Source organism: Elgaria multicarinata, chromosome 3 (genome assembly GCF_023053635.1).
Source record: "Elgaria multicarinata webbii isolate HBS135686 ecotype San Diego chromosome 3, rElgMul1.1.pri, whole genome shotgun sequence".
In the NCBI taxonomy this organism is placed as follows: domain Eukaryota; kingdom Metazoa; phylum Chordata; class Lepidosauria; order Squamata; family Anguidae; genus Elgaria; species Elgaria multicarinata.
Window position 1 is genome coordinate 112,429,557 of NC_086173.1, and position 22,271 is coordinate 112,451,827.

General features: G+C 42.3%; 1 protein-coding gene across 3 annotated transcripts in view; it reads right to left on the bottom strand.

Annotated features, from left to right (window-relative positions):
* Positions 1 to 17,951, bottom strand: part of BICD2 (BICD cargo adaptor 2) — a 100,012-nt gene extending 82,061 nt beyond the window's left edge. For all 3 annotated transcript variants that reach the window (XM_063121269.1, XM_063121268.1, XM_063121267.1), the window contains exon 1: positions 17,690 to 17,951. In XM_063121269.1, the coding sequence (XP_062977339.1) occupies positions 17,690 to 17,929 (240 nt within the window). In that variant the 5' untranslated portion in view covers positions 17,930 to 17,951. The remainder of the gene's footprint in view (positions 1 to 17,689) is intronic.
* Between the last annotated feature and the right edge of the window lie 4,320 nt (positions 17,952 to 22,271).

The following is a 22,271-nucleotide window of genomic DNA, read 5'->3' on the forward strand; positions in this document are numbered from 1 at the left end:
ATTGCGTCCAGTTCTAGGCATCACACTTCAAGAAGGACGCAGACAAGTTGGAGTGTGTTCATAGGAGGGCAACCAGGATGATCAGGGGTCTGGAAACAAAGCCCTATGAAGAGAGACTGAAAGAACTGGGCATGTTTAGCCTGGAGAAGAGAAGATTGAGGGGAGACATGATAGCACTCTTCAAATACTTAAAAGGTGGTTACGCAGAGGAGGGCCAGGATCTCTTCTCGATCATCCCAGAGTGCAGGACACGGAATAATGGGCTCAAGTTACAGGAAGCCAGATTCCGGCTGGACATCAGAAAAAACTTCCTGTTAGAACAGTACGACAATGGAACCACTTACCTAGGGCGGTTGTGGGCTCTCCCACAAGGCATTTAAGAGGCAGCTGGACGACTATCTGTAAGGTAAGGTATGCTTTAGGGGGGGTTCCTGCACTGAGCGGGATGTTGGACTCGATGGCCTAATAGGCCCCTTCCAACTCTACTATTCTATGATTCTACAGGGGGCTGTTAATTAGTAGAAACCAAACAAAGAATACCCACAGGAGACACTGATCATGGTTCTGCCATATAATATCTAGTTTGGCACTCAGTAGTGACAAAGATATATATCAGAAGTCTGTGCTGGGATTAAATCCCAGTCTTCACAGATAGCTGCTTTGCCTCTTTCCCTTTGCAGCACAGGGAGAGGAGGCTGGACAGGCAACAGATCCTTATAATGTCATTCCATTTTTGACAGGAAGGAAGTTTACAAGTACAAGTACTAGCATTGGTTTATGCTATCGCAACGCCAGTGCTACACCGACACTTGATATTATCCATTATTGAAATAGGCCCGTGCAGACACAGCGAATAAATCCAAGGAGCACTAAACAGAGCTTTTTCCTGTTGAGAATTTCTGAGCCTTTTGTATACATTTTGTATATTTCCCATTCCACACACAATAGTGAAAAGTCAATATCAGATTACATAACTGTAAGAATGTAATATGATATTGACTTTTCACTATTGTGTGTGGAATGGGAAATATACAAAATGTATACAAAAGGCTCAGATTTTGTTTAATAGGTTCCGGCTGTATTTTGCAGATTGTCAGGCGTCTTTCAATCCATCGTCCGCTCATAGAGAGATTTGGGGGGGGGGGGGTGTTAGGGATGTAGGTGAATTTCATTCCACTTGAACTAATGTACAGTAGAGCTAATCACACTTGTGCTAATATGTGCATTAGCGCAAGAGCAAATTTGCGCAAATCCCCCCAAAGAAAAAAAAATGGTCATAACTCCATGCGACTAGGAAAACACCAGTCTACCGCGAAATCTGATGTTCAGATTCCTAGAAATCCAAACTCATTTGAATATGTTGCGGATTTGTGCAACATCCCAAAATTAATTTAAAGCAATTTAGAACAATTTGTTTTAGAGCAAGTATTCATACGAAATACCCTTAGATATTCATATGTCAGAACTGAAAAGGTTATTACTCCTGAGTTACCCCCATATGTATCCTCTCCAAAAAGCAAATTTATGGCCCCATTAAATACAATTTTACAAGAGGGCTTTTTAAAAACAAAGATTAAAAAGTTAGCACAAACTGCTCTAGTTTGAATTATCACTTCCACTGCCCCACCCACATATACACACTATATAAAAAAAAAGACAAAAGAACATTCAATCAGAATCCACATCTGAAGGGAGAGTTCACAATGCTAGGAACCTTGCCAACACAACAACAAAAATCCCCAAATAAGCAGTTATTTCCCCAGCTGTAACATTTCCAATAATTTATACAATCACATGCATCCCAGTAGCATCCCATAGGCTTTAGTTCTTCCAGTCGCATGTCATGGGGACAGATGCTTTTAAAATGATTAGGTTTCATTTTGTGTTCACAGAGATTTCTTAAATGTAGTTCACATCAAGGTCACATTAAATTAGCTAAGCCCATCCACTCAGGGTTTAATTGCCTGCACTATACCACCGATGTGAAGGGGGAAGGGAATATCCTCCACCCGCCACCCACTGATCTAATAGACTTTGGTTTAGGGAATCGGGGAGTATTATTTATGCAATTTCCTGATTCAAGTTCTGCTCTGAATGAGGGCTTTTACAACAGCCAGATACACTCCTCTCCTTACATATTCACCGCCCTAAATATTATAATCTCTCAACAGAGCTAAATGAATGAGCCGAAATCTAGGATTAAACTCCAGCACTGAGCCAGACGTTCCAAAACCAGTTTCTCTCAATTTGCATTTTTGAAAATTTAATGAGATGAAAAACACTACAGTCATTGACATAATAGCAGATGTTACACAGGTAGAGACCATTAGAACCCAGAGCACTAGTCTTAGTGCTCTGGATATGTGTCCTAGTTGTGTGAATCAGGTCCTTCCTCACTTACAGTGTAGTTGCTAAGAGCAACAGTCGTGGGGAGGCCACACAATTGCTCCTGCCTGGCTAAAACATGGTGTGGCCCAATTACATGCTCCCTCCAGAACAGAAGATGCTGCTTTACATCATGTCAGACAATGGCCTAGTTTGGACAATCATATCTCTGCTTATTAAGAGATAATGACCTTTGTGCCCACACACACCATCTCTTATCTCCTCTCTTTCTGGCGCACAGCAATTAGCCCTGGAAGTCTCCAAACACGGAAACCATGGTTACCAGGTTCAGGACACGACAAGATCTTAAACCAACTTCAAACCATGGTTTATGATCCTGCCTGTTCTAAACCCAGGACCAAAACAAACATTACTTAAAATCTATATCTAACAGCTATCTCTTTCTTTCATTTGTACTCTAGAATAGGAGCAGCAGAGTAGGCATTACAGTAGGAGGCCCAATCCAGTGCAGGGGCCCCTGTTCATACTCGAGAGTAGAAGACAAGAGGAAATTTCCAGGAACCGACTGTTGTATCTCTCAGGCAGCTGTCAGATCGCTACCTACTGAATGACAAACTGCACTGCTTCAGTAAGTCACCCAATTAGCCTCTGCAGCTTTACTTTTATAATTTTCAGGATCACATGTTGCAAGGAAAGAAAGGAACCTCTCGTGCAAGCACTTTCGCTGACTTTTTCTTGGCAGGCCTTATAGTGGGGTGGTTTGCCGTTGCCTTCCCAGGCCGTTATTACCTTTCCCCCAGCTAACTGGGTACTAGTGAAGAGTAGACTCATTGAAATGAATGGGACTCAAGTGCATTTTGGCTCTACCCACTCTGTCTTGGGCCACACCCACTTTGCCTTTGGGCCCACTCACAGATGAAATGCATTCCACCGCCACGCCTTTCCCAGACTGGAATTTGGCCTTTGGACAGAAAAGGATTCCTCTTCATGCAAGCAAGGGCCCACTGTTCACATGTATTTTAATGTGTATGCGCCCTTCTTAGCACAGAATGTATTAAATGGCAAAGTAAAAAACAGCATGCATATTGGCAACCTAGTGCATATCACTTAAAAACAGGTCCTTTTAAAAAAGTGTTTTTTAATTAATATATTGACATTTCTCCCAATTCTCTGCTGGATACTAGGAAAAACTAGTTAAAACAGTAATGACAAGAAGCCTATTCAAAGCTAGCTTATCTAGGAAATAGCCTTATAATTGCAACTAGAATTTTATAAGGATCAGAAGAAGGAAAGACTGTCAATCTTAGTACTTTTTGGAGGTCAGGCAGGTGACCTCAGTGTAGGTGACACCTGAAATAGGCAGCAACTAGGGACAAGGCCTTCTCCGTGATGGTGCCAACTGTTAAGTTGTTTTAAAAAAACATAATTTGTTGACCTTTATTTTAACTGAACTTGGAATTTTACTGCTGTTTTGGGGTTTTATTCTGATTTCTTTATTTTATTGGTTTTATGCTGTCCTTTTTGGGGGTATCCAACCCTGACTGTCCACCAGTGGAACAGCAAATGCTGGTAGAATGGTTTTTCCCTCCCCTGCACACACCCCAAATCTGCTCTGGAGGATTGGGAGACCTTCCAGAGCAGATGTGGAAGACAAGTGGAGGCCTGTAGTGGGGGAAGGAGAACAAGGGGAAGTCATCTTGGACAATATTGGATTTAAGCCTATGCTGTTGGGTGTGGGTGTGGTTTGCTTTTTACTTTACTTTTTACATGTTTAAATTTTGATGTTTTAGCATTGTGTATTGACGTCACAGCCACAATCTGACAAATTGAAGGGCAGGGTTATACCCCAATAACAAGAATTGCAGTTTTAACAAACGATATACTGGAACTGTACAATGATCTAAATTTGGCAGAGATCTTTTGGATATAGTTAGGACAGGAGGGGGAAGGGTCTGCATAGTCTCTTCTCTTTTGAGATTTATTTAAACCAGCTGTGTGTATGAACCAGAAGTTCCTATTTCCTGTCCAATGTTGCTAAATAATTTGAAATGCAGAGGGGAAAGTGGAGAGAGCCAAAACAACAAAGCAATTTCTGCTTTGAAAACAGGCTAAATACAAACCTGAAAAACAGCATTTTCTTAAGAACAACCAAAGCATAAAGCCTTTTTCATCTTTGCTACTGGGATGGTGTTTCAGCGTACTGCTCAGGCAGAATACCACATTTGCCAAAATCTAAGATAAATGGTCCCTGCCTTCCAAGATTTCAGAGTCTGTGCTCCCATTAAGTCTCTAATTTTGTGAGTAATCGGAGTACAATGCCTTTTTCGTCCTTTTTAGAAAAGCTTTAAAAACAAAGACAGTTTGAATTCTGTGGGAGGTGAGAGCTACACTGCCTACACTGAAGTTCCCATCTATACCAAAGGTTTAGCCAGAGTTCATACTCGGCTTTGAAGAGTTAGTCCCGCAACTCCCCCTATGTATAAACCGCCCAGAGAGCTTCAGCTATTGGCTGGTATAGAAATAAAATGAAATAAACAAATAAACAAAAATTGCAGTAACGCAAACTTGTAAAGTTATATTTTACACACACACACACTTTCACTGACAAAAGATGTCACAACAATCTGTGAAATATTCCCCCAGAGCTCATTTAAGTTAACCATGACACTAAATATAACCTTGGTCAACGAAATAGTGGAAGGTATCAGTATGGTTATATGGCTCAAACTACAAAAGTACTTTATGACAGAACTAATGCATGAGTTATACTCATGATCACTGACATCATGATGCATGCACATCTGATTCAGCAAGGTTTTAAGTGCCTACCAGTAATACACTGCTAAGAAGATTTTTACTTTGGGTTAATAGGTCCAGACGACGAGTTCCTGTCCTTTTCTGATTTGTGTGTTAAATATAATTTGCCTACTATAGCTGAATGGCAATACTTGCAACTGAAACACATGCTGGAATCTAGGTGAACCACCCAGAGAGCTTCGGCTATTGGGCGGTATAGAAATGTAATAAAATAAATAAATAAATAAATAGGCTTGGCCCATCTGCTTTTACAGTCTCAGAGCCTCCAGCATTGTTAGAATCACTTGTAGCAGCTGAACAGATACGTCAATCCATGACCCATATATATAAGCATTTAGTAGGAGTAAATAAATATGACACCCATAGTTTAAGACAGGATTGGAACAGAGAATTGGAATGCCCTACCTTGCCTAATCAATGGGCTGTTGCCCTAGCATCTGTACCTGAAACTTCTGTGGATCTCAGGCTACATCTTATTCAGCAAAAAAAAAAATATTTCGGGTTTGTTGGACTCCACAACGCCTTTTTAATAAGGGTTTGTCTAACTTGCACAATTGTTGGAGATGTAATGCACCTAATGTTTCCCTTATTCATATGTTTTGGCAACCAACAGGTTAAAAGCACAAATACAAAATACAGTATAAAAAGCACAACCAGGATAAAACCATGCAGCAAAATTGATATAAGATTAAAATACAGAGTTAAAACAGTAACATTTAAATTTAAGTTAAAATTAAGTGTTAAAATATTGAGAGAATAAAAAGGTCTTCAGCTGGCAATGAAAGGAATACAGTGTAGGCGCCAGGTGGACCTCTCTGGGGAGCTCATTCCACAACCGGGGTGCCTCAGCGGAGAAAGCCCTCCTTCTAGTAGCCACCTGCCTCACTTCCTTTGGCAGGGGCTCATGGAGAAGGGCCCCTGTAGATGATCTTAAGGTCCGGGCAGGTACATATGGGAGGAGGCGTTCCTTCAAATAACCTGGCCCCAAACCGTTTAGGGCTTTAAATGTCAATACCAGCACTATGAATCGGGCCCAGACCTGGACTGGCAGCCAATGAAGTTGTAAAAGGACTGGCGTAATGTGATCTCGCCGGCCAGTCCCTGTTAGTAAACGGGCTGTTCTGTTTTGTACAAGCTGAAACTTCCGGACCGTTTTCAAAGGCAGCCCCACGTATAACGCATTGCAGTAATCCAAACGAGAGGTTATCAGAGCATGGATAACTGTAGCTAGGCTATATCTGTCCAGATAAGGGCGTAATTGGCATATCAACCTAAGCTGATAAAAGGTGCTCTTTGCCACTGAGTTCACCTGTGCCTCAAGTGACAGTTCTGGATCCAAGAGCACCCCCAAACTACGGACCCGATCCTTTAGGGAGAGTGCAACTCCGTCCAGGACAGGGCAATATCATACAAAAATAAATGCTGATATTTCAGCATCAGTTATACAAAATCAATATGAATTAGCAATTAAGGCAACGTTAAAATTGTACTAAAGTTTCTATTTTTGGTATTATTTGGTGTTACTGGATGTATATGCAACTAAGATCTCATTCAGCTTAAAAACCTACAATCCATTAAAATTCAAGTTCCTTGTTGTTAATCAGAGACCTGAAAGCTTGCAGACAAAAGCTGATGTGGTTAAACGCAATTAAGATTACAAAGCTTATCATGCTATTGTAACAACCAGAAAAAAACCAGAGTTGTTCTCCAAAAAAATATTAGGCTACAAAGATTTCCCCAAGGTATAGACTTGTCAAATGTGAGACAAATGCATTGGATTTTCCTATAGATTTTGTCACACTAAATGCATCTCAGGAGCCTGAACTCGCACCTCTAGAATGTGTAGAAAGATACCACACTGTCAAATTGGTTCTCATGCTTCCAAGTGCCTTGGGCACACCATGAGCTTTTTTGCCTTGCATAATTTGTAAGAAGATATGAATATGTGCTGAAACAATACAAAGCAGCACATAAAATATTGCATGTTGTAAGTAGGGTGCAATTTAGTCTTAGCAGACATAGGTGCTTTTAAATCATTCATCATTCACCATCGATATTTTAATATGTGACAGTGGGAGGAAGCGTCTGGCAATGATTCACTGAACCGCCTAATGCAGAAGCCTAATGCAGAAGCTGGGACAGACATAATAGCTCTGACTGTTCCCTAGGGCGGTAGTGTATCCTCTTTTACAGAGGACAGTCCTCTACTTTGAAGGCATTCTTTATTCGTAGGGCTGTCCAGTTCAGTTATGGTACACAGATAAAGAACCATCAGAAGGAAGCACTGGGCCTTGAACCTGTCCATTAGCAGTCCTTGGACAACAGACTGAGAAAACACACAGGTTACCTGATGACACATATTCCTCACTAGGGTGAGATGTGCTCTGTTCTAGTAATTACTTTGAAGTTTGCATCCACACATATAAATTAGCATGTGCAAATTCTTTTTGGATGATACAATTCCCCTTTTTTGTCTATTCATAAGTGGCTGTCCTACTGCTGCCTTAAAAAGGCAGGTTTCAGAAGAAGCAGAGGGAAGCGTCTTCTTTTTTTTAGTCTACTGCTTGCAAGCTCTAAGAAATTTGGAAACTTTACTTTCATTAACCTGCAAAGAAGCCAAGCTCTTCCAAAGAGCAGTAGCTTGATCTTGTATAGGAGCAGGGAACCCATGATCCTCTGGATGTTGTTGGATTTCAACTCCAACCAGGGAAGGTCAAAGATGTGGGGATCTGGAGTCCAACAACATTTTGAAGGGCCCAAAATATTGGCTTTGGCTCACTTTTATCCTCCCTTTTACACCTTGCCCCACCTTAATACCCACTCTAAGTTTAAGAACAGAAGCTCCTTTGGGCATGGACATGATTTTTGCTCACAATACTGGCAGTGCTACATAATAATTAGCCAGTTAATTTCAGTAATTTGTTGAGACACAGAGATTCAAAATTATAAAATAAAACTATGTAGATTAAAACAAAATGGATTTTAAAAAGCAGCATAAAAGTATCAGCCTTACAGTCAACAATAGCTTGAATCAGTTTGTTCTGTTTTCGTCACTGCCAGGAGATATATAGCCACAATCAGATAGTAATAACTTTACCATTGTTTTCCAACAGCTATTCCAATATCTGCTGGTTCAACCAGTTTGCATAACCTGCCAAAACCGGATAAAGAAACCTACAAATTAACTTTTTGCATTGTGGGGCTAGGGACACTCAGATAATGGATTAGAGCTGCAATCCTAAACACTTTACTAGGAAGTAAACTCAGTAGGATTTAAAGTAAACATGCTTGGGATTGTACTGCAAGTGCTGTACAATCAGTGTTGTGTAGAGGCTAGGGTTGTTATTGTGAGGATAACATGGAGAGGAGGAGGATTCTGTATGCCACCTTGGGTTTCTTGGAGGAAAAAAGGTGGGATAGAAATGTAATAAATAAATGCTTCACAACCATATTACCACAAACATAACACCTTAGATTATGCAATAATTTTTGAAAACATTAAGCTCAGCTAATGCAAACTTGAGTTTTTTAATTCTAAATGTTCAGACAACATTGAGGGGAAAATAAGGCACTTGTTTATACCAATGTATAAGGAATCAAACAAGAGACTCCTGAGCTGTTTTATCTCCCAGGTTGCAGGACCTCAGAATGAATGAAAGGAAAAGAAGGACTCATTTAACATGGGCATGCTTACATAGAAACTTTTCCCTAGGATAACTGCACTAACGTTTCCCAACAATGGCTTTTCATAAGGAATGATATTCTCAAACAGTAATCTATCATATCATTTCTATGGGCGAAACAAGAGAATGTAAATATCTCCCTCACATGCGCCCCCTCTAAAAAGTATTCAGCCTTTGGCAAAACTTCATGTGAAAGCAAGCAAGCAAGCCGACAGGAAGAATGTCCTAGAGAGATGCAAACATTCTCTTCCCGTTTCTAACAACAGGATCAGCAGTTTTTCACTACTAAGGATCTAGTCAGTATGGGGAGAGGAGAGAAGAAACCCAACCAATGCAAAAAAAATATATCACACACTGCAGCAATTGAAAAAAAAGAATCTCTCAAGCTATGAAATCAAATGCCAACTTTTATTTGTCTCTTCCCTCTGTTAAGGCTTTCGTAGATCTTCTTCCAAATCCATGCTATATTCTTTTGTTGCTCGGTTACCATCTCTGAACTAAAACGTCTCTGCATTCTGCCAGAAGTGGACAGAGAAAGCACAGATGAATGCCTGGAGAATGAATCACACACTGGAAGTAGCCTTATGGCCCTGCAGTGTAACAGATTAGTCATAACCTCACATACAGCAGACTGGGGGGAAAGGAAATGGCGAAGTTATTCACTTCTGAGCTACCCCCATTGTTAAGAAGGAGACCATTTTCAAATCACAAGGATTTGCCTTCTACAAATGTGAGCCTTAAATATGGCCTTTCATTTAAAGACAAATTCAACTCTTACCTGAAGGTAAACATGCAAAGTTATTTTGATTTGAAACTCAAGGGCAGCAACACAAAGTTGCTTCGCACAGCTTTCCAGCCTCCATTTTTATGGGCCCATTGTAAAAATGACCAGAGGAAGTGGGGCAAGTTGTGAAAATGCTACTAAGAATATCCCAACAACATCAGGGATGGCAAAGATTATTTTAAATGACAGACGAAACGTAAGTCTTAAAACACAGCTCCAAGAGCCCTTTCTGCTCCTTAACTGCTGTCTTTCAACTCAGGATTCCAAGCTCTGAGCAACTAACCATGTTGTGTGTATGTGGAGTTGAAGGACAAGATGGGTGAGAGAAAGGGAAGGGAGAATGAAAGAGAGAGAGAAAGAGATAGAGAGAGATGATGTTAAGCATTCAGTAAGGCTTACTCTAGGGGAGCGAATGAAGGATTGCAGCCTTAAGAGAATGTTACCTATGCATAAATAAGAGCTTCCACAATATGCAGTCCAACTGGTTCTTCTAAACACCCTGCACAAGGAAAACTGGAATACATGAATTAGCTCCTTCAATGCTAATTCATGGTTAAAAAACTATTAAAAATTAAACCTAATATATCAAAGCAGATATGTTCATCATAAATATAATGACCAAGCTATTTCCTTCAGCCCTTTACCCTTTTTTTAATTAAAAGGGAAACACTGTTAAGATTTTTACATTGGCTCACACCACACAGATCGAGCTCATGGGGCACAATCCACCAGTACATTTTCTTGGGCAAAGCTTCACAATAGCATTTCAATACAAATTGCACAGGAGAATTCCCTGGTGGACTGTGCTCTATGCTAGTTATTTATTTGTTGGGCTGGGAAGGGGGTGAAATTCTGCCCTGCCAGATAATTTTAAACATGTTCAGGATGGCTTACATATAAAATATAAAGACAGCAGCAACAAAACAACATTAACTAACATCATTGGTTTTCAACTGGTCCACACCCGAGACCCACCTCAGGCTCCCAACCTGCAACATGGGACCAACTTTACCATTTTCTCCATGCCCAACATGGCAGCAACAGCTTTGCTGTGACCCATCTGGACTGACTTTGCAACCCACTTTTGGTTCACAAACCACCAGTTGAAGTCCATGTTTAAAATACAATCCCATCAAACACAAAATATAAAAAAACAGCATTAACACAAAATAAGACCGAAAATAGCAGCACAAACTTACTTGCACATTTGATTGGATCCAACTTCTTTCCACTAGTACTGTATTCCCTGAGCGGAGTTTCACTCAGAACAATTATCACAAAATGTTAATAGGGTCTTGGACTTTGAAATATTGCACCTGCAAACACTTTAAAACAGGGGTGCACAACCTCTTTGGATATACTAGGAATTTGGGGGGGCGCACACACATCCACAAATGAAATTTGTACCAATTTGGAGATTTTCCCACCAACCATACAAACTACAGCTCAATTCTTTACATATGTACAGAGAAGTAAATTTAACGCCTCTAGCCGCTTAAGCCAGCAATGCCATCTTACATATATTTATGTTTTATTATGCACAGTCCTTCCTTGATAGAAATTAATAATTCAGTGCATTTTCAGGTCTGTGTGCACCATGGAATTTAATCATGAGAACAACGCCCAATGGACTTCCCAGCCAATCAGAAAGCAGCTCCAGGCAGCAGGCAGCTTAATTTTAAGTTTTTAGCTAGCTATAAATCTAGCTGACATCACAAATACAGATCAAAGCACCATGCAGAGCAGATAACCTCCTTTGAAGTAGAGATAGTAGACCTCGGTTTTTTCAACAAATCACCAAGACAGCTGGTGATTAGGCTCTGCATACAATCACGGTCTTCAGCCAAAGCTGACTCAGCAAAAGCTCACAGGTAATCCTGATTTATAACGGTAGTACTATCTAAAATAGAACCACTTACAGGAAAGTAAAGGTGAGATTGTGTGTATTGTAGCAAAGCACTGAATTCTTGAAAATCCAAGATATTTTTTCTCCAGTTAAAAGTAATGGATGAAAGACAGAGAAAATATGGTACACTTAAATCAAATGGGGGGGGGGAGATAACAGAGACTATTTTCATAGGTGAGCACTTTAGAAAATAACCCAAGAAAACTAAATTTCTCTCTTTGTTGTTGTCACTGTTTCTAATACTTGTGGTTATGCAGAAAAGACAGCGAAAACTCAAGAATTCCCATTGGCCAGGAAAAATAATGTGTGCATCTTGCAGAGGGTTGTATCTAATATCCATTGAAATGAATGGGACTTAAGTTAGACTAACATTTGATACAACCCAGAACCTCCTCAATATCCCCAACTCCAAGTTCCTCTACCACTACTAACCACACTGCACCTTACTCCCAGCAATATAATCTCTTTCCTACCTCTTGGTTCACTGCCAATACCCAGTCCTTAATAAATATATATATAAAAAAGTCAGATCCGAGTTATACAATTTAGTACATCATTTTTTCTAACACTGAACTTGTGAAGTCCAGTACTTATCAGCTTGGCAGCTAAATGCCTCCACCACTACCCCTACCCATCCCCCAAAAGGCAGTGGTTGGTGAACCTTCTGGAGCTTTCCCAAATACTTGAAAGGATATTAGCTGTGTATGTCTGTGTGTTTTTAAATTAAAAGAAAACATTTTTTAAAAATAGTCCAACTAGGACCTATGCTCAATGGCTTTCAGAACCTACAGAATATCTAGGTTGTCAAATGAGGGTGAGGGGGTCAGTGGGATGAGCATCATGAGGTTAAAAACTCCCCTTTCTCGTAATGTACAGTAGACTTCCCCAACCTCTAGATGTTCTGGGCTACTACTTCCAGCAGCAGCAGCCATCACGGGCAATAATCACAGATTATGGGATCTGTTGTCCTAAAATCTGGAGAAGACCTGTTTGGAAAATGCTGTTATAAAGAGAAATGCAATGTGACAGATTTGAAGCAGTCATTCTGCAAAGACCAGTTAAGAATAATCACAGAAGTTTCATATCTCCTGGAACTTCAAAGAACAGCTATAAAGTATGGACAAGCTCTCAGCTACCTTTAGAAGTGTCATCTTCTCAAGGGACTGAGGACATGTCATACTTCATACTTCCTCTACAAAAATGATGAGCTTTATCCACAGATCACCATGCACTGTAGTAGACAGTGATCATGTTTCCACATGTGAGGCTTCCCATGCATGTATCTGATAAAACAGAAGGATGGAGTGAGCTGTCAAAAGGACAGAAGATGGGATGGGGCACCATGTATAAACTCCAAAACCTAACAGTGCCGATTAGGGGATGTGCACAAGGCAGTAGCTGCGGAGATGTTTACCATCCGCAATATCTCAGAAAGCACATTCAGCAAGGTGGACAGTGCACAGACACCTGTTTCCTGCAAGGGCCACACTGGCAGGATTGGAATGGATGTCATTCATGTGGCATTGTTCCCATTGTTTAGCTATTATGCAAACCTGAGCTTCCACACCCATTAAAATTTCACTGCTTAATCCAAGAACACTGGTAAAGAGTGACAATGACAAAGAGGACAAATATGGTAACTGTACAAGTTCTAGCTGCATCATTTCCTTCTCAAATGAAATAACATTGCACATTTTTCATCACAGCCTGACAAACAGTTGAGCTGTATTCAGTTTCACAGGATGTTTCCACCTCCACTAATAACTGAAAGAGGACACAGAAAATTCCATAACTTAAGTTGAGAGAGAATGGGAAAGTCAGGGACTACATTACAGACCAACAGGTGTTCATAATTCCAACCATGTAATAATGTGAGTATACAATCATTTCAACAGAAGGGCTCATAACAATTCTTATTTTTCCTTTTAAATAGGTTTGTTTAGACTTGTGAAATAACACGGAGAAAGGGCAGGCCTCCAGATTCAGCAGGCTTCTTTGCATTTTAAACAAAAATGCTGAGAAGTAGTAACATACCGTATTTCTTCGATTCTAAGAAGCCATCGATTGTAAGACGCACACTAATTTCAGTACCACCAACAGAAAAAAAGCTTTGATTCTAAGAAATAATAAATGCACCTGTGATTCTAAGACGCACCCCGTTTTTAGAGATGTTTATATGGGGGGGAAGTGCATCTTAGAATCGAAGAAATACGGTATATCAACTGGATTCCTGTTCCTGCACTTATTCAGTCAGCAGAATGATAGCATTGGATTCAACCCACTGAGTACATCCTAAAGTGGTTTCCAATTCCACAGGCACACATTTTCAGTATATAGGATATCATTGAACACAGAGTGATCAGACCTTGCTGCATAACCTCATCCAACTGCTAGTTCCACTCTTTGTACTGTGTCATAGTATTGTGCCTTGGGATGCGGACAGGGCCTAAATATTGTCACCTTGGAAACCTAGGGCAGTATCCAATGCTTCTGCTCCACTTACACCATTGACATAGTGCTACCATAATTGACCTCTTGGGCAACACCAATAGCAAGCACATCCTGGAAAAACCGTAGCTTAAACATATGCTATTGCCATTGTACTATAAGCCACTTATGCCAGTGCTACACCAATTGTTTAAGCAGAGTGGCTGCAGTTGGATATTACCCCTGAGTAAAAAGGTCTTGTGACTCATAACCTCAGTAACTGCCATTGTAGAATATTTGCTAGCTCTAAAGCTAATTTGACTCAGGGTTAAACCTAGCAACTTAGTGAGTACATCCCACTAAGATCAGACTAAAAATGCACAGGGTAAGACTGAAAAACTTCAAAGCAAGCATACAAAATACCAAGTTTCTGTATATATATATTTTAAAAAAAACTGTAACTAAGAGTTCTTTTTCCAGACTGCTCAGTGTACATCTGTTAAAGATTTAGAAAATCCCTAATGAGGTCCAGATTTCTCCATAACATCATAAAGTTTTAAAGAACTATAATTTTCCCAAGCCCAGCCCATACTCAGTCAGTGTCAACACTGTATATTCTACTCACATAAAAGAAAATTCTGCACAAACAAAAGATTAATCCTCTTACTTATACAGACTGAAAAACTTTGCAACTATCTGCTTATACTTCCAGTAAAATATATTCCAATTCTAGAAGTCATAGGGAGGGACAACAAGCTTTGGAATGGATACCTGATCACTGGATCACTCCTTTACCTGATCACTGGAAATCCAGTCCCCTTTTCCAACCAAGACACAAAAAGGCCTCTTATCTGTGTTTATGTTGATGGATGCAAAAGTTACATTAACACATGCTACAGAATAGGAGGGGTAGACTATAGGGAGCAAACAGAGATTAAACTGCTGACAATGCAGACAACCACATTCCCTATAAGTATTTTTCCTATAACTCCACAGTAGCATTTTCAGATATACCCATGACTTTATAGACATACATTTCCAGCAACTAAAAAGAATGAAAACGTGCATAATTTAAAATGAGGCCTGAAAGACACCCTGCTTTAATTAATGGCACCTTCGTAAAAACTCTTTTGCTTTGACTGTGGGGACAATATTAAGAACATTTCTATAAGATAGATTTTCTTAGGAAACTGTGTCAGCACAGGGACTTGAACTGTTTAATTACATCAGAGTCAAGTTTTGAACTTTTAAGTAGATATTTAAGCTGGGCCTGCACTATTGCCCCTGTGGCTAGCAAATTACTAACATGTGATGCCACAATAAAAGCACAGTTGTTCTTTATCTCCCTCAAAGGCTCCCTTCTCTGTTTTTGCTCCAGCATTAGCTGTTTCTAATGCACATCCAAGAGATAACTGGCTCCCACTTCCTAATTCATCATTCAGTACAATGTATGAGGGCCAGCACAATCTTCCTCCGAGCTCTTCTCCTTGCCTTGTTACTGAATAGGAGGGAAGAAAGCAAAACAATGTTCATACTTTCCCTCAATCCTAAGGACCATGCCCCCAACAGGACAGGAGGAAGAACTACATTTGTTTGCACAATAAACTGTCAGAGCACCACTAAAAGAAGGTAAAAACTGATGCCCAGGAGAAGAAAACCTAGAAAGACAAACTGAATCATGGGCGAGAGAGGGATGTCATCTGCTTAAACTAGGCCCAAATAATCAGAAATCATGGGAATCACCAACTTCTTCCATTACCTCAGAGAGGCTGTGAGAACTTAAAAACAAATGGAGGATTGTGTATGTAGCCTTGATTAGAGAGAACTGCAGAAATTCCCTTCGGTGCATCACTCACTGTCCCAACTGGGAAGGCGAACAGCATACAAAGTGCTTTGCCTGCCCTGTGTCCTCCCCATTGGCAAAGATGCCAGCTAAAGGAGCCAAAGCCTCAGTCAAGGACTCAGCTTTGTTACGGGAGGGTTTTCCTCAGCCAGGAGAAGTCTCAGGCAGCAAAGCCAGGTCCTCAACTGAAGAACCAGGTGGAGGAGCTCCAGCTGAAACTTCAGCCAGGGACTGGTAGACACCAGGGTTTGTGGCCCTGTCCCTGACATCATCCGGCCCAAATGAGGTTCCCCAGCCCTGCTGTAGGGGAACTACATAAAAGGCCTTAATTGCCTCTTCAAAATATCATTCATAAATGGATATTCGGTAAAGAGCATATATTTTATAACCGTAAGCACAGAATGGGCTATACTGAGAGAGAAAATATCAGATTATAAGGATTTTGAATTCCTAAGCACTGCTATCAAATTCCTAGGATCCTGAGCAAGCAAGATAGTTGACTTACTGCAGCCTTGTGAAAGGCGATAGTAATTTATTCACTGATCCTTAATCAGTTTATTCTGTTGCTTCCAATACACCTCCTCTCCATTTGCCAAATATCAATACTGCAACCTATGAGCAGAGAAAACTTTTAAAACGAATCCTTAAATATGATTTTCTGTTTTAAAAGGCAGTATCGTTTTTTCACTTGGGTTAGGCAATATGGTCAAGTCCTGAGACTCCATGCTCCCAAAATATAAGAACTGTACACCTGAAGACACAATGTAACATGCTGCAGAAGTTGTATAAAATAACTTCAATCAGATGTACCTAATTCTAAAGACGCAGTTTGGAACAAGGAACACACACGCTTCTTGCAGAGGCCTATACTGGATTCCCTGCCATTAAATAGAAAATGGAATGCAATCTCATAACCAACAGGTATGAGAGGTCTGCAAGGGGAAAGGACAGAGAATAGCCGTCTCTGGTGAGCAAACTGTCATCCGAGCTCAAGGGTATTAATCTCAAAGTATCCTCTATCCCTCACATTTCACGGCAGTGCAAGAAGATACAGCAGATGTCACGGGAAGGACACGGTGCATTAACAGAATTGCTGAGCTTCCCCTTTAAGGGGGCTGCACGGCATTACGCCAGCAAAAGAAAGGGGGGAGGGAGAGAGGAGGGCGAAGGCTCCGGATCCTGGTTGCTCCTGTGACACCGCATTGCACGGGGGAAACGGGGGCGGGGGGCGATGAGACTCGAGTGAGTTGGATGGAAAATCAAAGGATGATGCAGCCAGCAGCTGCCTTCCGGCGAGGGCTCCCTACAGGACGTCCCAAGCAGGGGGAGGGTTTGCAAGGCGCTGCAGTCGCCACGCACCCAACACACACACACACACACACACACACACACACACCACAGGAGAGGCAGGACCGGACACGCGGCACTGCCGGCCTTTGAACGTCTTGGGATGCGATGGGCTGGACGTGGGGCAGGGGACGCTTTCCGCAGAACGCTCCACGACCATCAGACCCCTACGACTTCGGTTACAAACGTGCAAAATCAAGCGAGTTCCTGCGTGTAACTGGACGTGAGAAATGAAGTGCACCCACCACCTCCCTCTATCTATATATCACGCACACAGTGGATTAAACGGTCTAGAGAGCGCAAGGCCCTCGTTCACGAAATTCCCAATTGTGCTCTAACCACTAGCCTCCGCTTCTGCTTTCTAGATTTCTTCGCAGCAGAAAGCAGGCGGCATTCGAGAGGGACCATCCCTCCTACAGCACGCATCGCCCCTTCATTACCCTCCTCCCCGCAACTTCGCAAATAGACAACGCAGCCCCTCCTGTCCCCGCACGATCCACCCCACCCCACCCCTCCCGCCGCCGCCGCCGCCTCACCTCCTTCAGCTGCTCCATCTCGGTCCGGATGGTCTCGTACTCCAGCTCCAGCTCCTCATACTGCTGCTTGAGCTGCTGCTTCTCCTCCAGCACTACCAGCCCGTATTCCGCCGCCTGGATCTTCTCCCGGGTGGTTTCGCCCAGCTCCTGGAAGAGCCGCTTGATCTCGGTGCGCAGCCACTCGGGCTCCGACTCCATCACCAGCTTGGTGTATTCTTCCTCTTCCACGGCCAGAGACATCTTCGCGGGCAAGGCTGCGCGAGGGGGGTTTCCAGACGTGGGGAAGGACGGAAATGCGGCAGGGAGCGAGCGAGCGAGCGAGAGCGCAAGCAGGGAGGATGGATCCAGCGGCAGCCCCCCACCCCCCACCCCTTCTGCAGCCTTTAAAACCACGCCAGCCTTGGAGCAACCATGGTCCCCTCTCCTCCAGCGCCAGTTGCCCAGGCTGCCATTCAACGGGCAGGCTCCGTGCGCCCCGGATCGCCCTGCCTGCCGAACACGCCAGCGATCCGGAGCCTCCTTACACCATGATTCCTGCTGCTGCGAAACTCGCTGGGAATGTAAACCGCAGTGAAATCATTCAAAAGGAACGGCCAGCCAGTTAACCCTGCGGCATTGTAGGATTTGTAGTCCCGGCTCCAGCACGCCCGAGTGACCCTCTAGCCCTCGAAGACTACGAACCCCACAATGCACAGGGAAGGCGAGCACAGATGGAAGCAAGCCCTGCCCTCTTGAAGGAATTCTTGGTAGAGGAAGAGTCTGGCAGCGAGCGCTGCTGTTACCAGCGTCCCACTTGGAATACTGACCTCTGCAGGCCGTACCCGGGAGAGGGCGCATTGTTCTGGATGGCTACATTGTTCCCCAGGCTGAACGTGGCTCTCTGTTGCATGGAGACCCTTCGTTCAATCCAGACAGTGGTCTAGGATATGGATTAAAACTAAAACGCCACCAATGGCGATCTGGGGCTCATTGGGGCAGGGGAGGATTCTACTGTCATTGTCAGAGTAGGGCAGGAGAAGATCATGTGTGGCAATCAGCAATTACATACTGGTGCCTTGAATCATATAGGGGGGGGGGGAGGGATTTTTCTGCCACAGGTGGGTGGGGGAGGAGCAGAGGGTCGCTGTCCCATTTCTTCCAAATTTAGAGCTGTCCCTGAACCCAGCAGACACTCGGGTTCAAAAGAGTCAAAAAATGATCTTCTTAGCTGTGTGCAAAAGACTTTCCCCACCCCTACTGACTGCATATTGTAGGGCAAGGGACCCTGAGAGTTCAGTGGGACTCTGAGCAAGATGCCCTCTCCCTTCCCACCACTAATCTGATAGTGCCCCTGGGTGCTAGCACCAATAGCCCTCCCTTTTTCTCTTGAAACAAGGCATATGCTGCTTCGCCAGGAGCACACATCTTCTTAAAAAGCAAAATGACACTCCCCAGGAGAAGGATTTTGCTTTCCCAAAAGGTGAATGCTCACAGTGCCCTTTTAAAAAAGGAAAACCGTGGCTTATTTTGCTGGCGCTGTGCCGCCAGGTTTCAGTGGCAAAATCAGGAGCATGGTGGCAGAAATTTTGGTGGATTCCAGAGGAGGAAATTAACCCCTGCACCCTCCAAAGTTGCCCATCTCTGTTTAAACGTAACAGTTTTACTATGACAGTGGGCTAACAGCACTCAGTCCAGAGCTGCGACACAAAATGGCCGGTGAGTGAGGCTGCAGCCGCCTGCCATCTTCATTTCCCCAGAATGCCTCTGGGCCCCACTACAGGGCCTGCTGGGGTTTCCTTTTTTAAAAGGGCACTGCACTGGCACTGGGAGCCTTTGTATCCAGCTTTCCTCCAAGAAGCCCAAAGCAGCACTGCAGCCCTGCAAATTCTGAGAGAGTGCCACTTTCCCAAACCAATCCAGTGAGCCTCATATAGCTCAACAGGGATTTCAATCTGGAAACTCATTTCTCGCACCAAGCCCTTTCAGGGTTCCATTCTAAGTGTTTTCACATGCGTTCACTGTGTAGTAAACACATGCACACAAAAGGATTGCAAAAAGCTCAAAACAGATCTCCCCAAACTGGGGGAATGAGCAATAAAATGGCAAATACTATTTGCAGCTCAATGTGAGTGTAATTTAATGCACCTTGGTGGAGTGGGGTGGAGGAATCCTAACCATATATATGCTGATTGCACCAGTAAGCTGGTGCTGACTGACTAGGAAAAGGATCTTGGGATCGTGGTGGATAGCTTGATGAAAATATTAATTCATTTGAATTTGCTTCACCCATTTTGCAGAAGCAAATGCAAATCACAATTTTACTTCTCATCAGAAATAACTGGTGATTAATTGAGAGGACAAGTGCGAACCAAAACAAAAAACATTATCCATTCTAAGCACACCTAAGGATTAGATCACTGAACATTTGCCCTGCCTACTGCCAAAGGGCTTTATAAAACACTTTAATCTTCCACCTTTCAATCATTTTGATCTAACCTGGCACAATAGAAGTTTAGCTTCAGAATCATGTGCCAACCTGGGCATTTTTTTTAATTATTTTTTTGCGAACTTGGTACTTCACGGAGTGCATAGGATGAGCCTAGATTTATCATGTGACAAAAGGAAGGTAACACCCTCATTCTCTTCTTTGTTATAAAACTTGCCTGAAACCAACATACACAAGTTTTTTGAAATGAGGTCTAATTGGCTCAGACCTGAAAGCACTCACATGGCCTTGAACACCTTAGCATGTATTCAGTTAATTTCTTCCTCAGTTTATGTCAGATCCACGTGCCTTGGATTTAATTAGACTCTTTGTGGTCTTGGCTCTTGCAAATTTTATATGGAGCCTCAGCGAATGGGAGCATGCAGTACTGTAACAACTTGAAGTTAAGCAAGTGTGAGCCTCTTCAGTGCCCAGATGGGGAACAGCTGGGAGCCTAATATTAAAAAGTTGACATCCAACCCCCAACAATTACATGATGGTGAACTCCAACCAAATACCTCTACTCTTCCAGCCTTGAATAGAAATGCCAAAAGAGACATTACTTTACAATTGTACCTAGCATCTTTGACATTTTTTTAAATTTTGACTGTAGAGTAGATGCAGGGGCAACAATCTTGATTGTAAAAGCCTCCCTTTCCCCACTGCATGCACACATGGATCCCAATCCAGATCAGGAGGCCCTGCGCTTGCTCTAGACTTCAGGCAAAGATATCAGCTTTAGACACAGATTTAAGTAATATCTGTTTTGGCTCTGAAAGTTGTGTTAAAGGAGACGTCAGGCATCAGAAAACTCTGCAGATCAACAGAAAGGCTGATTTTGTGAGTTGGTGTATTAATTACCATCAGCCAAACCCAAAGTCAGGGCCACCAAGAGTGGCTTTGGGCCCCAGTGGAAACCCACCCACACCAACAAGGGCAGACTGGCTAAAAATCTTTACACAAGATTTGTATTGAAGTGCAAACAAAAAACAAAAACAAAACAAAAATGCCCTGCCTGGTATATTGGCCAATAACAGACAGAATTTTGTATATCATTATTATTATTTTTGAAATGCCCTGATTTTAAAATGGTTGTCAAAAACAAACAACAAATAATATTACCATAATGATTATTATATTATTATAATGATCCGATTGAGAAAGACAAAAACATATGCAACATAGTCAGGCTCCAGGGCCCCTTCTGAACCTTTGGGCCCCGGTAATTTGTACCAACTCCCCGCCCCCCACGTTGGCCCTGCCACCACCTGTAGCTTCTTTTGTCTCCTCCATGTGAGGAAAGAGTCCAGAACCTGAACTAGATCAGAAGAGGTGGGCCAGTCACACCCCACAATATGTAACTCATGCATGGATTTTAATGGGGAGCTAGTCTTGTCAGGGTCAGCACTACCATTAACAGAGTGAGGCATCTGTTTCTGCAACCCTGGCAATGTATGCAGTGTTTTTTCATGTTGCACTGGCACAGTAGTGGATATATCCCATTCTGAATTCTAACATGTGCATTCATGCAGCAGCAAGTTAAGCAGTAAATCTCCCTTCAGGTTGCATCCAAACAAAGGCTGGGCAAGAGCTACCACCTTTAGCACTTGAAACCACATTTCTAGTTCTAGCAAAGAATTCAATGTTTCATAACATTTCTCAGTTCAGGTCAGACAATCATTCTTTCTGGTTGTTGTTTTTGTTGTTGTTTTGTCTCTCCTGCCATGTTTTTCCTTCATTGTAATTGCCTCTACTATAATCTACTCTAATTTAGCTCAGTTGAGAAACAGCTCTGGCTCTATTTAAAAAGTCCAGGGAGAAAATGTTGCATGGTATCCTTCACCATTTCGTACCTGCACACAAAGAACTTAAAGTATTATCAGAAGATGCATTAGGTAAATTAACATGCAATGTGATGGAAGAAATGCAATAACATTAATTGCTTTGTGAGTGAGAAGCATCGCATTTTATGGTAGGTTAGCAGGTGTCTGTTTCTTGATAGTGCTGTTCTGAAGATAGCTTGTATACCCTTAAACAAAGATGATTGGGTATATTAATATCTAGGGAATAGGCTCCTAAAAATGTGGTAGGTGAACATTTCCCAACATTTCCTTTTTA